Consider the following 14127-nt stretch of genomic DNA (forward strand, 5'->3'; position numbering starts at 1 on the left):
CAGCTATGATGTACTACAACTCCCACTCCACCACCAAGCTCAGGAGGTGATGGGAATGATAATCTTCCACATCTGATGCTGGTTTGGGGGATATTTTATAATTTACTCTCTTTCTAATCCCTCTTGTAAACCCAGAGGGGGGAAAGATCCCTTCCTTTAGAAGGCTGGCGTTAGGCTGGGATACAGAGAAAACTTTTTATTGCCTTTCATGTCCAAATGAGAGGCCACCGTTCGGGATGGCCCTGGAGCGCAGAAGCTCCGCGCAAAAGAGGTGCAGACGCAGGGAAAGGCTTTGATTGGGAACAGTGAACATTTGAAAGGGAGCAATGGGGTCAACGCAGGATTTGGGGTCGGAAGTCAAGGGCTCTGCCCCACCGAAAGAACTGCAACCCCATCCAGCGTTGCTGAAACGGTGCACCACATTTTGAAGGGACTTAAAGGCATGAAACCCGTAAACCAGGAGGCTAAAATTAGCTAACGACTCCACTAGATACCAAGAAAGGGCCTTTTCAGAGTTTATCAGCCGGGGTGCAGGGAGAACCGAGCTAGGAGCTACCGGAAGTGACGTAGAAGTAGGACTCTGTAAATGCAGGGCGAGATCCTGTCCCGGCCGCCACTGTAGGAATAAGCGGGGTGTTTTTCCTTTTAAGTTTGGGTAGTAAAGGCGGAAGACCTGCATACGGAGCCAAAGGAAAAGCTTATTTGTCATATACATTTTTTTATTGAAAAACCACAACAACCCACCCCAAAAACTTTGTACATCACAATATTTGGACGAACCGACAAACGTTATACATAAGTGCAAATTATAATCTCCGGTTTAAAAGCGATAGTGTGTGAGTATACACAATATTTATTTCAAATATTTTTTTTAAAGATTGTGATATAAACACTTTTTTGTTGGATTTTAAAAAAGGAAAGAAAACAAACTAACCTCAAACGTGGTACTGTGGAGAAGGAAACAAAAGCGAAGGAACCGAATCCGGGAATTTTCTGGAAGCGTGGGCACACACACACATACACACACACGCGCACACGCACACGCACACACACACACACCCCAGAAATCTAAAACAATGCTTATTTAATAATACTGGTTGGTGCTGCTGAATGGAGTCCGTCGTTGGCAGGTTAAAAGGAGGAGACGTTTAAGGCTGAAACCTTAACCTCTAGGGAGAAAGCAGCGGGAAGATTTGGAAAAAGAGGAAAGAGAAACACCAGTTTCTCCTTTTCTTTTCTTTTTCATCTTCCCTCTTTTCGTTTCTTTCAATGCCCTCAAAACTGACTTTTTTGTTGGAAGAAGATTTTAAAAAAACATTGGGGTAGGATCCAGTTAAAGTTAAGCCACTTTTTTGCCTTATTAATTTCACTGAGAGAATCTGGTAGGAAAGGAGGAAAGTTAACACCCCAATAAATGAGATAATCTTTCAAGTGTCCGAGGCTCGTGTACCCTTCAAGGGACTTACGTGGGAAATCTTTTAGTTCAGCCGGACTTTAACTTTCCTTGAAAATGCATGAGCTCCGGAGGCAAAGCACACATCTTCGCAAGACTCCCGTAGGTATCAATGGGATCAAAAGTGCTTAACTCTCACTAGATTGTGACCTGGCCTGAACTCCCGCAGGACGTCGTTTACTTATACAGAATCTGTCAGGCTTAAAAGACTGAGTCCTTTTCTCTCTTTTTTTTTTTAAAGGAAGAATTCTGTGTAACTGGCTAGATGGCAAATCCCAACCCAAGTTGTTGTTTAACAGAAGTTTCCTAGGGGGTTGGATGGAGATGGGTCTGATCGAGTCTGGATCCAACCCATATCTATTTTTCCAAATAAGGCAACGTGAGTTAAAAACAAATAAAACAAATAAAACACACATTTTATTCATCATCTTAAAGAATTGGCTATCAACGGAATATGGCTGTTTTATTCTGAACCTAGATGACCCTGGTAACAAGCTTTCCACAGATTAAAGGGGACGCTACCTTGGACTTTGTACGCAGCGCGATCCCAAGCAGGCTTTTCCTGGAAGAAAGTCCCATCCAGTTCAACTGAAGTTCGCTCCACTGTTTGCGCGCGCCTGGGGATTGGGGTCTGTTCTTGCTCAGGGCAGACTCAATTCCTATATATTATCTAGGTTTAAGCCCCGCTGATTAAAACTTGCTTATGAGCAGACGAGCCTGCGTAGGGCTTCAAGTTTGGATACACCTTTTTTTGGATGGGGAGGGTAAAGCTTGGTAGGAGTGCATAGGATCGGGCTGCGCGGCTGCGCACCTTCTCTAACTATAGTGGAGCATACTGCCAAACTAAACATGCTTAGGATCGCGCTTCACATACAGCAAACCCGAAAGATGTGTGTAAAGCCGGGAGGGATCAGCTAGGTGGTCTCCTTACGTCGTGTGGGTTGAGTGGACTGCACTTGCGCAGAGAGAGCAGCTGCTGCGCAAATCCGCCTGCGCCCCCCCGCTTTCCCGCTTCTTCGGATCCGGCCTTCCCAGTCCATGTTCACATCACACAGGGCTTGATGTCTTGACAGACGCTTTGGTGGTGGTGGTGGTGGTGATAATAAGAGCTGCTGGCCGAGGGGTGGAAGGAAGAGATGCCGTTGAAGTTGAGGACGAAATCTTTTCTGTCGCAGACCGGCGAGGGGTGATGCTGGTAGCGCGGCAATCCCACTGCGGGAAGAAGCGAGACAAAGAGGGAGCGAGTCCACCAATAGATCAATACCGGAGGGGGCCCGGCCCGGCCGCGAGGCAGGAGGGAGCTGCGACCTCGGGTACCAGACCCGGAGCATCACGCCAAGGGCCGTGAAGCCATAAGTTGCTTCCCTGTTGAAATATTTGGGGGAAATGAAGGGGCCTGATTTTGATACCGAGAAAGGTGGGAAGGCCCCATTTGCTGATCCCAGCCAGCAAAATGTGTTGGGTCGGCTCGGAGCTCAGATGGTTCCCTTCAACATCTCTCTCGTGTGTGTGAATGTCTAACTAGGATCAGGAGAGAGAAAAGTTCAAACACCAACTGGCCCATGAAGTTCAGTTGGATGAACACCCTTTTTGCTACCTGTCCTACCTCCCAGGGTGGCTGTGAGAAAAACAAGTAGACTGACGCCTAACAGGGGAGAAAGGCAGGTCCTCTGGCAGAGGATACGCCCTGGCCTTTTTCCGGGTAAAGACATGCTGGCCTGCTTTGCATTAAAGTTGAAGGCACCCTCCGACCCAGATCTTTTAGGTCACACGGTGGCTCCTTCTCCTGCAGGATGAAACACCACCCTGGCCAAGAAGCAAGCCAGACACAAACACAGTTCCAAAAGGAAAGGGAAACTTTCGGCTGGAGCCACTGTAATCTATGCAGCAGTGCCTGTGTCATATTTTCGTTAAATAAAATAAAAACAGACTAAAAATTAATTTTCTAAATATTTTACTGGTTTTTTTGGCTAACTTTACACAAACAAAAAGGACACCAAGACCCAAACATAATAATCACTGTGTAGGCAGGCTGGACTCCTGAAAATAACGAGGTAAGCCTGGCTGTCCGGAATTCCACCCCGGGGTTCACAAGGGATCGTGTGAGGACAATTGTGTAGGTTGGGAGAAAGATTTGCTATATGAGTAATAAAGAAATTGGCACCAGGAAGAAGAGAAGCCAGCCTGTGAAGGGAGGCAAAGGGCCCCACCCGTACCCCCCAAGGAGCCTATGGCCAACTTTCAGAATGAAGTGATTCCATGTTCCTGGTTTCACTATGGCCAGGAATAACAAGGGAAGTTCCATCACCTGTTTAATGGGAAAGATTCTGGTTACAGAGTTGAATATTTTTACCAACAGATTCTAGCCATACTCATCTGGCTACAGGTCCCATGCAGCTAACATCCCAAGGTTGTGCACACTGGCCCAAATTTTAAGTTCTTTATTAAATTTCTTTATTAGAGTTGAGCTGAGCTTGTGCTTGGATCTCTGTATAGAAAACAAAGGAGCTTTGCTCAAAGGTGATCTCTGATGCTATTGTGACTAAAGCTGCAATGCTAAGCACCTGCACCAAGGAGGGCCCCCCCAGTCAATTCTGGGACTCCTTTGTGAGTAAACACACACGGCTTGTGCAAGCAATATATTTACAGTGCAATCCTATGCTTGCTTACTCAGAAGGAAAATCCAATGAATTCAGTGGGACTTATTGCTTGGCCAGTGTGTGTACAGGAATGCCTAAACCAGATTTTGCCAAACACCCCATAGACCAGAAAAACTGAAAGGAAGGTAAGGTTTGTATCATCTACTGAGCTATTGGGTGGATTTCTGCCCAAGTGCCAGAAAATGAAAAGTCCAGCCCCCAAAGGGGGGGGGGAGACCATTCAGTCTATGGAAGACATTTGCATGACAGATTCCTTCAGAAGTAGGTTCCAAGCAATGGAACTAGCCATGCTTTCAAACAATGCTGCAAACCTTTGTCCCTAACCCTGGTAGAAAGATTTGCCTGGTCTCTTCAGGCACCGTGCTGCAGGCACAAACTGAATCTTTCCAGAGAGGTGGCTGGGCTAGCCGGTTCTAGCCCAAACAAGAAGAGCCCTATGGCACCTTAAAGACAAACAGATTTAGCAGGACACAAGCGTTTGCAGATGCTGCCTCTGGTGAAACCATAACAGTGTCCTAAAAAGCTGATTGCATCACAAATCTGTGAGTTTTAAGGTGCCACAAAACTGATCTTTAACGGTTTCACTGAAGTCACGTTAAAACTAGAGCCTTTGACTTGGGCAGAGAATGTCATCCGCAGCCCTTGTCCTTTTTAAGACAGACGCTTCGAACTTGTCCCAAAGACCTGAAATTCAGCGGGGAGGGGAAAGAGATCTCTTTGAGGTCAATCAACCAGCCAGATCCACAATGCAGCTTGTGCACCAAAGTTTAAAATTTGGACTTTGGTTCAGGAAGGTTTTCCGTGCAGTCCCACCCACCCGAAGTGCATAGGAAAGGTCTAGCCTGTTGACTCCAGGGCTATCCTAAATATGACTATTCAGAAGTTATGTATGACCCATGGCACTCAGTAGGGTTTCCTTTTGCTAAGTGGCGACAGGATTGCAGCCACGGGCTTCCAGCCGCTTCCTTTCTGGAGGCTTATTTTCTGTAGGCGAAATCTGTTCACAGTTCAATGAAAAGAGCAATCTAAGCTACAAATTTAGTAACACGACGGCCTTATTCACAATAAGAACGAACCGAGAATCGGCCTTGCAACCTAAACGTAGCTAATAACACAACGGTAAAGAACTGTTAAAATTATGATTTTAGCCTCCTTCAGTAAAATCTTCTAAAATATGAATCGCTCCAAGCTCCTGGCTGGGATTCACCCTTGCGAGGAAGCGGATTTCCTCAAGGGGCCCTTCCTTTGAAGAAACATTTCAGGCTTGCGGACCTTAAGGAAACAGGAGATCCCCAATTATCCTTATTTATTCCAGTGTCCCTCTTTCTCAGTTCTGAGTGAGCCCACGGAGTAGAACGCCGTTTACCCAAGCTAAGTCCTAGTTGCCATTTGTACTAAGTCTGTACAGCTCGTCAAAAAACAAAAAACACCCAGAAGTTTTCGCTGGAATCCATGGGGAAATCACAGAGCTTCCTTTTTCCACGCAAGGGTGCGTGGGATCGCTCCCTCAGCCAGATCGCTGCAAGAGGAACGCGAGTCCATAGCCCCACGGGTGGGTGGGACGACAGAATCTTCCCTCAAATGTCTCGGATCAGTCAGGTGAGGACTTGGGGAAAAGAAAACAGAATCCTCCCCGCCCGCTCCCTTGCAAGGCTGTGGGTTAAAGAGTTGGAAACGCGGGGTGTGCGTGAGCTAGAGCTACCAGCAGAAGAGTATGTGGACCAGTACAGATGCTTACATGTTTCTGCCATAACAAATCTACAGGCAGTAAATGAGCCACTCTGCAACAACCCAGTTAAACTGAGTGATATTTAGCTACCCAGGCAGATCTTCAAAACCTCTTGAGAAAGACCCAACGAGTTCAGTAGGACTTTGTCCCTAACAAAAGGACCAGTTCAGGATCAATTCTGAGTTGGTGGCAAAGGCCTCTAGAGAAGAACGTGGCCTCGCATCTCAGTAGGGGATTGATTAAAGAGGGGCGAGGGATGAGTTTTGGGGTGCGACGCGCCCCTGCCTGGTTCACAGAGTGCCTGGGATTTAGTGCCCCCCCAACACGCATGGCTAGAATCGGGGAGTAAAAGACTCAGAAACAAGAGACTTCGGAACCGAGAGTTTAAAGGCTCCAGACCTCTATACACTCATCTGGCAGGGAGTCCCATTAAAGCCGCTGTGAGTTGTTTGCAAGTAAACCCGCAAGGGCGTGGACTGAATGAGAGAGATGCCAGTTAGCCTGCATTCTTGTAACCGGGGGCGGGGGTGCATTGATTAGTCCAACCCGCTTGTAAGTTTAAATTGGGAAAAGGAAGCGAGCCAGGCACCTGGATTTCCATGTTTGTTTCGACTTAGGCTGTCCGGCGGTAGCTCGTAACCGGGGCATTCCCCCGGAAATTTAGGGGTGAAGACTCCCTCGGGCCGCCCCTGAAGTTTCGCTAGAAATGTAGTAAAGTCTGACTTCAGCCTTAGGAAGAGCAACGTTACCCTTCACCACCGGGTTATGCTAAGTTCACCAGAGCTGGATTTGCAGTCTTCGCTGAATTCGATAACATCCACCTTGGAAACTAGAAAGAGTCTCCAGAAGTTCGCAGACGGGTTTCCTCAGTAAACGTCCCCCTGGACCGTTCTGCCATTCGGGGTTATTTAACTTCCTCGGAAAAGAGCTTTTTTCTTTCAGGCAGACTTGAGTTCCAGAACCAGAATTTAGCGTTCGCCCTCCAAAACACCTGGGCCACTGAGGCAAAGGGATCCAAAAATAAGGAGTCTCCCTCTCCTCCCCACTCCCACCCCCACCCCCAAATCCGGGTGTCTCTTGCTTAGGAGGAGACTTTCTAACAAGAAAAGCCCAGTTTTCATTTTCAAAGAGGTAAAGGGTGGAAAGTCAAGAAACCCCAGGATGTTTTTCTTCAGCTGCCTCCCGTCTCCTCCCTCTTGAGATTCTATGGGTCGTGCGGAGTAGTGGGAAGAGCGCTGCTCCGGCCCTGAGTCTCCCCCGCCTGCCCCTTCGCTCACCCCGAAGCGCTCTCGTTGGCAAGAGCGATTATTTCGCTGGATTTCCTCCGTCTTTCTAATAACCCGCCTGGTATGCTCATAATGAAACCGGCGGACTTTATTGGAACCCTGATTCAATCAGTTCGGCTCGGTTTAATAGTGTGCGAAAAATGTCCGGCTCCCGCCGCCGCCGCCTCCTCCTCCTCCAACTCGCCCTCCCTCTTCTCCCTTCGCCGCTAAGCCTCCAGGAGAAGCGGCCTCTGTTTCCAATCTCGCTCGGCCTCGCTGGGAGAGGGCGCGGGGGGAAGAGGGCGGGAGGCTCCCAAGGCCCCGGGATTTAGCATCTCCGCGGCGCTAAACCGGGCGTGATTTGATGGGGCTTTACCGGCCGATAAAAATCGTCGGGGACAGAAATTACAGCTCTCGCGGCTCATAAAAGAGCAGCTTCCCCGCACCCGGTAGTCGGGGCGGGGCGGAGACTCTGGAGACCCTGCGGCTTAGCGCGGTGGACCGCGATCTTCTCGCTGTCCCGTCGGAATCTGACTCATTGACGGTCCCGATCCCGTGCACTTTCCGTTTCAATGTTAAGGGATCTCGGTAGTCAGGTGAACCAGACTGCCGTTGCTTCTAGGCACGTATAACACCGAGCCTGGTTGTAGCTAATCTGAAAGACCGACAGCCCACGCAACGCAAATTAATGGTGTGTGTGTGGGGGGGGAATCTCAGGGGCAGCTTTTTTTTGCCCACCAGGCTTTACACCTCCTCTCCCGTGCACTTTCATGGGCATTTAATTTCACCCATAATGCCCTCTCTCCCCCCCCCACTTGCCAAATATAGGTTAAACTCTATAATTTCACCTTTTCTTATAAAGCTGTGGTCCTATTAACTAAGCCCTACTACAGTTAAAAGCAAGTTAAAGCACACTTGCATGAGACTGTAATGTAAGTCTCCTTGAAAGTGCGATGATGTCTACTTCCTAGTAAAGATGAATGGGATTGACTGCCGGCTTCCAACCAGAACAGCAAAGTGTCTGTCTGTCTGTCTGTCTGTCTGTCTGTCTGTCTGTCTTTCTTTCTTTCTTTCTTTCTTTCTTTCTTTCTTTTCTCTCCCTCCGATTTTCTTCTACTTCATATTGTTAAATTAAACTGGAAACGAATTATTTATTGTTATATTCACTAGTCACTCATCCCACCCCACTAAACAAACAAGGTTATGTCTGGGTTTTGTTTTTTTTTTCTCTTCCAGCGTAAGCAAAGTAACGTCTACCCTTACTCAGAAGTAAGTTTTTCTGCAGTTTACTTCCAGCTAAATAGGCATGAGCTTCGAGTCCCAAATGGACAGCCTTTTATTTAAATAAAATTAAGGATATTGTGTTACCGTTGTTTTAAGAGCGCTGGCAACCTAGTAGTTCAAAGAGCCCAACTGACTTCAAGAAGTCCACCTGGGAAAAACTAGTTTGAAGGGTTGCAACACCAAGCACGAACTTTACGAGGCCTGCAATTCTACTTCAACTGGAAGCAGCGAAGCTGCTCATATCTTATTGTCTGCAACGTGCATCAAAGCAGCCGCACGAACAAGCAGAATGTCAGCCTCTGGTTGCGGTCACAGGGTACCCGTGGAGTTGAAGTCCCCGCAGATCTACTAGCAGTCTTCCAGAAAGAGTGCCGGTTGCTTCCCTTGGGTTGAAGACCGAGTTTTAACATCTTTTCCCAACCCAAGAGCGCAAAAGTTGGGGGGAGGCGGAGGAAATATTCTCGAAAAAGTTTTGGGATTTAAAAAAGGACCTCTTCAACGAGTGTGTCTTAGAAACCAGCAGACCGCATTATTTGGAGAATGAATGAACTTTTACAAAGAATCACGGAGAGGGAGAAAACACCTGGGTGTGTTCTGACGTGCTAGATGAGAATACAGGGGGAGACAGATGAGCTCAGAGGCTGCCACTTTTCCTCTCGAAGCATCACTGAATAGCTGGGATCCCGTTTGCTCCCGAGGAATTTGCCCGCGTGCAAATTAAATGAAAGGCCGAACTGCGCTGAGATCAGAATCAAAGTGTAGGGAGCTGGGCAAAAGAACATTCCTTCCCCTCCCCCCAGAACCAACTTTAAAACCAACCCTTCTGTAAGTGTTCCTTTTGGAGGATCGGGGCGTCTTCATTTGCACCCACCTCTCTTCATTTAAAAAAAAAAAGGGGGGGGAGTTTCTTCCAGAAGTCATTTCCACTAGAGAAGGGCTTCAGTTTTCCTATCACATGCTAAAAAAGAAAGCTGTGGGGGAGGGGGACGGAGACGTGGAGGGGGGGGAGTGGAGAGAGGGACTCATCAGATGATTGACAGCAGGTCGCCGACGAGAAAACCGAGGCAGTGGACAAGGTCGTCTGTATTTGTTACTTGTTGAAATTCCCATAAAATTGAACAAGACCTCGCTCTCATCTGGGTTAAGTCAAGCTCCAATCCCCTTCGGTGTGGTCCAGCCTAGACTGTCTTTGTTTAGTTAACCCCCGAGACCCACGTTTAAAAGGGCTATTTGGAAAGTTTCCCTCGTAAGAGCCCAACATCTTTTACCCATTTCGGTCTCTTATTTTTCTCCGCTCGGTCTCTCCCAGATTTTTTTCTCCCTAAGTCCCTTAAAAAAAAAAAGCAACATATTGCGATGAGAGGAAGACAGCAGTTCCTTCCAGTTATAGAAGTAATCCCAGTCTCTTGTTAGCACGTTTTTCCTCTGCACTTTGAAAGAAATATTCAAAAAGTTTGACCCCCACCCAACCCCCCGCACCTCGCAGCTTAATTCCCCCCCCCCCAGGGATATGCAGATAATATTTCACCTTCTTCATCAATTCGCCTCTTAGAAACCTTCAGGGCACTGTTTTTTTTTCATCTGTAAAAGACCCGTTGTGTGATTTGTTATGCGCTTTCTCCCAAAAGAATGATGGGGCATCAGGAAGGATCACAACTGGGGAAAGTTTGTGAAACGAAATTTTAACTCACTAATCCAAGGAAGTGGACTTGTCATTGTCTGAGCTAGGAGACACGATCCAGCCGAAGCCAAATCCTGTTCACGGGTTTCTCAGGGAATTTTTTTGCAAGACAATCCGATTCGTGTTTACTCAGAAGTCACCTGCACCGAATTTCTCATTAGAACAAGTTCTGTGGGGGTTATTTTCTAAGTAAGTGTGCAGACAGTTAAGCTGAGTATAGGTTCCATGGAACTCAAAGCGGTTTACCTTTAAGAAGACATTATAGGATCACACTGTTAAGCACAAGTTTAACGTCCCCCTCCTCAGGTGCTTAATCATCATCTCCACCCAATATTCGGGGTGGAGTTAGTAGTAGAGGATTTTAGAACTAAATACAGTTTAGACATGTTTACTCTGAAGAAAGTCCTACGGACTTGAATGGATATAAATTCTAATTTCTAACCGCTTACATATATTTAATATTGCAATCATACTCTTTTAAATACCCAATCCTATATACTGTATATTTTTCATGGATTAAAGGCGTAATCCTACCCATGGTTACTCAGGAACAGGGGTGCCTGTGTTTATAGATTTTACCTCCAGTAAGTGTGTCTAAAACTGCACGCTATGTCCCTCTGAGTTTACTGGAGTTTAACTCAAACTATGGTTGCGATCCGACGCACGCTTGCCTGCAAGTAAGTCCCAATGCAGAGACAACAAGAGCAAACACAGACAGATTTGGGCAAAACGTGCTTAGAACACTTTCTGCTGTATATGGGGGTTTTTTTTAGTACCTGGGAAGTTATAAAACCAGGAAAGCCCCTGCAGAATGTTAAAGGAATGGGATGGAAGACTGGGTGAACCTTAATCCCTCAACCTAATAATTATAATCATATAACTCTGGAGTAATTAAGTTCTACAACGGAGAAAGCTACTGTGTGGGTGGCATTTGAGCTTTTTTTGCTCTCAAAATGTGAGCAGGGGAGAGGTTAGAATTTGGAAAGACTTTGATCCACAAGGTAACAAGATAAGAACAAATCTGAAGCTTTGCTGACCCGGCATCCTGCTTAACGACGTGAACCTCATTTTATTAAGAGACAGCCGCAAGAATGTCCTGGGGCCGTCTTCTCCTTCCTTTTAATCACAGATTTCTTTCCCACTCCCTCCCGCTCCGCCCCGGTCGCAGTTCGACTTCTCTCCCTGAACAATAGGTCTATTTTCCCCCCTGGAAGCAGCTTTTGTTTTCTCACGTCAAAGCTGGTGTTTTCAGAGAAAACAGCGCGGGGACTCAGCATCGGGGCAGGGTTATCTGACAGCTACAACTGAACCTGGGCGAGTGGAGGGATTCCTCCTGTCTTTTCCCACCCACAACCCCGAAAGGTTTATTTTTTAAAAAAAAAAATTGTAAAGCAACTTCTACCTAAGATTTCACTTTCAGCACGGACCAGAGCAGACCATGTAATTTACTTAAATTCTCCTACATGAAACGTGGGTGGAAGGGAGCCCCGGTGTAGATAACAAATATGAAGCAGCTGGAGACAATCGCTACGGGAATGGGCATTAGGATGACGGGACCCTCCAAGAACGAGAGCTTTTTGAGTGTCTTGGCTGGCATTTGCTTCCAACTTGGTGTTGTGCTTAGGATCGCAGCCAAAGCCACTCAAATACGCAGGTGCTTTTCCGTCAAAGATCTCGATTTCAAAATCCTCACCATCCACCCACGCCCAAGTAATATTTTCAGTCCATAATATATATTTTTTTACCATCCTCTCAAGGGGATTTAAAACAAGCGTTTTAAATACTGCGATGAACTCACAGGCGACGGCCGGGCCACCTAACTCTAGTTCCTCAGGATACTCTATGGATCCCAGGGACTCCTAATTCCAAGTAAAGTGAGTAGGAGACCTGGAAGCACATCGCACTTCCATATTCGGGATTAATCCACGGAAGCGCTTTTTATCTCTTGATTCAATACCCACGACTTCTAAAGGGGATCGGAAACCCTGGCCTATTTTCAGATCATGTTTGTGGGGGGGGGGGGAGCCATGCTTGGACTGGCCCACTCGCAAATATTAAAAGGTGCCTTTCAGCACCTGATCTCCTTAGACACAAGATCATTGTTTTGCACAAATAAAACTGGTTACTAACATGGCAGCAGGACGGAGCCTTAACTTGCAAGACCCGCCCTTATCTGCTAGGATAGGATCAAAGACATTTCAAGATACGGCGTTCTATTTCTAAGGTAGTTTTGTTGCCACCAGCCGGCCCCGATCCATCACAGTGGAAAGGAGTGGCTTCCTAGGGCAGAATGGATCCCTTTTCCCTCAGCTGCTTTGTGAGGACAGCTGTTTCGGACCCTTGTGGCGGATATAATTCAAGAACTGCCTATAACTCAAGAAGGGTGACCAGGAATAAGTCAAGACATCACATAAAATCTAAACGGGCACCTTACATTTCCAGCTTTCGCTCTCAAGCGCGTTACGACTTCAGTCCAAACGTCTGCTTGGACAGAGCCGTGGGAACCTCTGCAGGCGGCAGGCTGCGCTTCCACTTGAAAGCCCTGCGAATCGAGGACCCCCTTCGTCTGACTTGCAAATCAATGGGGCTGGCGGAGGGGTGGGCATGGGCGGGAGGAAGTGAGGCGGGGTGGGGGGGAGAGGTGGCTTCGGTACCTGAGAGGTCTTCCCTTCCGTTTTGATGCAGGTAGCTTTGTTCCAGCGAGTAGGAGGCCATTCCCGAGTGGATGCCCGCGGGGGCCGCGGCGGCGGCGGGCGGCGGCGGCGGCGGCAGGGTCTGCTGCTTGAGATAAGAGGAGGCCCCCGAGGAGGTCCAGTGGCCCCCGGGACTGCCGTAGGGTGAATGGCACTCGATGGCGCTGGCCATGGCCGGCGAGGAGGGCACGGGGCTGCTGCTGCTGTCCGGCCCGTAGTCGGCGCCGTTGGAGGGCACCGGGCAGCTGGCCATGTACGTGGAGCCCGGGTTGGGCGACATGTGCGGGACGTGGTGGGCCTCGTAGGCGGCGCCGGCCTGCATGACCTCCAGCGGGTTGTAGCCGTTGGGGTGGCAGCCCAGCGGGGCGGCCGGCGGCGCCTGGAAGTCGAAGCCCTGCGGGAGGAAGCCCAGGCCGTTGACCATGCGGTGGTACATGGTGGGCTTGAGCGCCTGGCATTTCCTTCGGAAGCCCCGCGGGCGTCGTCGGAAGGAGCCTTCCTCGAACATGAACTCGCTGGCCGGGTCGATGGTCCAGTAGTGGCCTTTCCCGGGCCGGCCCAGGCCTTTGGGCAGCTTGATGAAGCACTCGTTGAGCGAGAGGTTGTGCCGCACCGAGTTCTTCCAGCCTTGGTAGGCGCCGCGGAAGAAAGGGAAGCGCGCCTGCAGGAACTGGTAGATCTCGCTCAGCGTCAGCCGCTTGGACGGCGAGCTCTGAATGGCCATCACGATCAGCGCGATGTAGGAGTAGGGCGGCTTCTCCGGGCGGCGGAGCCCCGAGCTGGCTTTCTTGGCTTTGGAGGAGGAGGGCGCGGGCGTGGACGAGGCGCCCCCGTCGCTGCCGCTGTTGCCCGCGTTGCCGCTGTTGCCGTTGGAGAGGGTGGTGGTGGACGACTCCAGGGCTGAGGAAGGCGGCGGCGGCGGCGGCGGTTGTTGGTTCATCAAGGCCGGGCTGCGAGGCACCGGGGCCCCGATCTTGGAGCTCATGGAGGCTGCTCCTTCTGGGCCACCTCCTTAGCGATCTGGAAGCGGCGCCCGGAGCATCCCTCCCTCCTTCCTTGCGCAAGCCTCTCTTTCTCCGTCCGTCTGTCCGTCTGTCTCGCCTTCTCTCCCTCTTTCTCTCTGGCTTTCACACAAGCACAGCGCCCCCTCCCTCCCTCCCCTGTCTGACCCCCCCTTCTCCTCCTCCTCCTCCTCCTCCTCCCGGACTCAGGAGCCTTCAGTTCTCTCGAGCTCTCCGGCTCCGCTCTCTGCCCCCCGCCTGGTGGCCATCCTGAAGCCTTTAAAGAAGAGGAAATCCACCAAAGCCCACTGGCCGCTTTTGCGTAAAGGGCTGCGCAGCCAAACAGAATCCGCGGACGCCT

General features: G+C 49.2%; 1 protein-coding gene across 1 annotated transcript in view; it reads right to left on the reverse strand.

Moving 5' to 3' along the window:
• Window positions 1-13919, reverse strand: part of FOXF2 (forkhead box F2) — a 15546-nt gene extending 1627 nt beyond the window's left edge. The window contains exons 1-2 of the mRNA XM_072998557.2: window positions 12727-13919; window positions 1-2665 (exon numbers count right to left, since the gene is read on the reverse strand). The exon at window positions 1-2665 is cut by the window's left edge and continues 1627 nt beyond it. Coding sequence (XP_072854658.2) covers window positions 2496-2665; window positions 12727-13750 — 1194 coding nt within the window. The 5' untranslated portion in view covers window positions 13751-13919 and the 3' untranslated portion in view covers window positions 1-2495. The remainder of the gene's footprint in view (window positions 2666-12726) is intronic.
• Window positions 13920-14127: the final 208 nt, after the last annotated feature.

Source organism: Pogona vitticeps, chromosome 4 (assembly GCF_051106095.1).
Source record: "Pogona vitticeps strain Pit_001003342236 chromosome 4, PviZW2.1, whole genome shotgun sequence".
Lineage (NCBI taxonomy): Eukaryota > Metazoa > Chordata > Lepidosauria > Squamata > Agamidae > Pogona > Pogona vitticeps.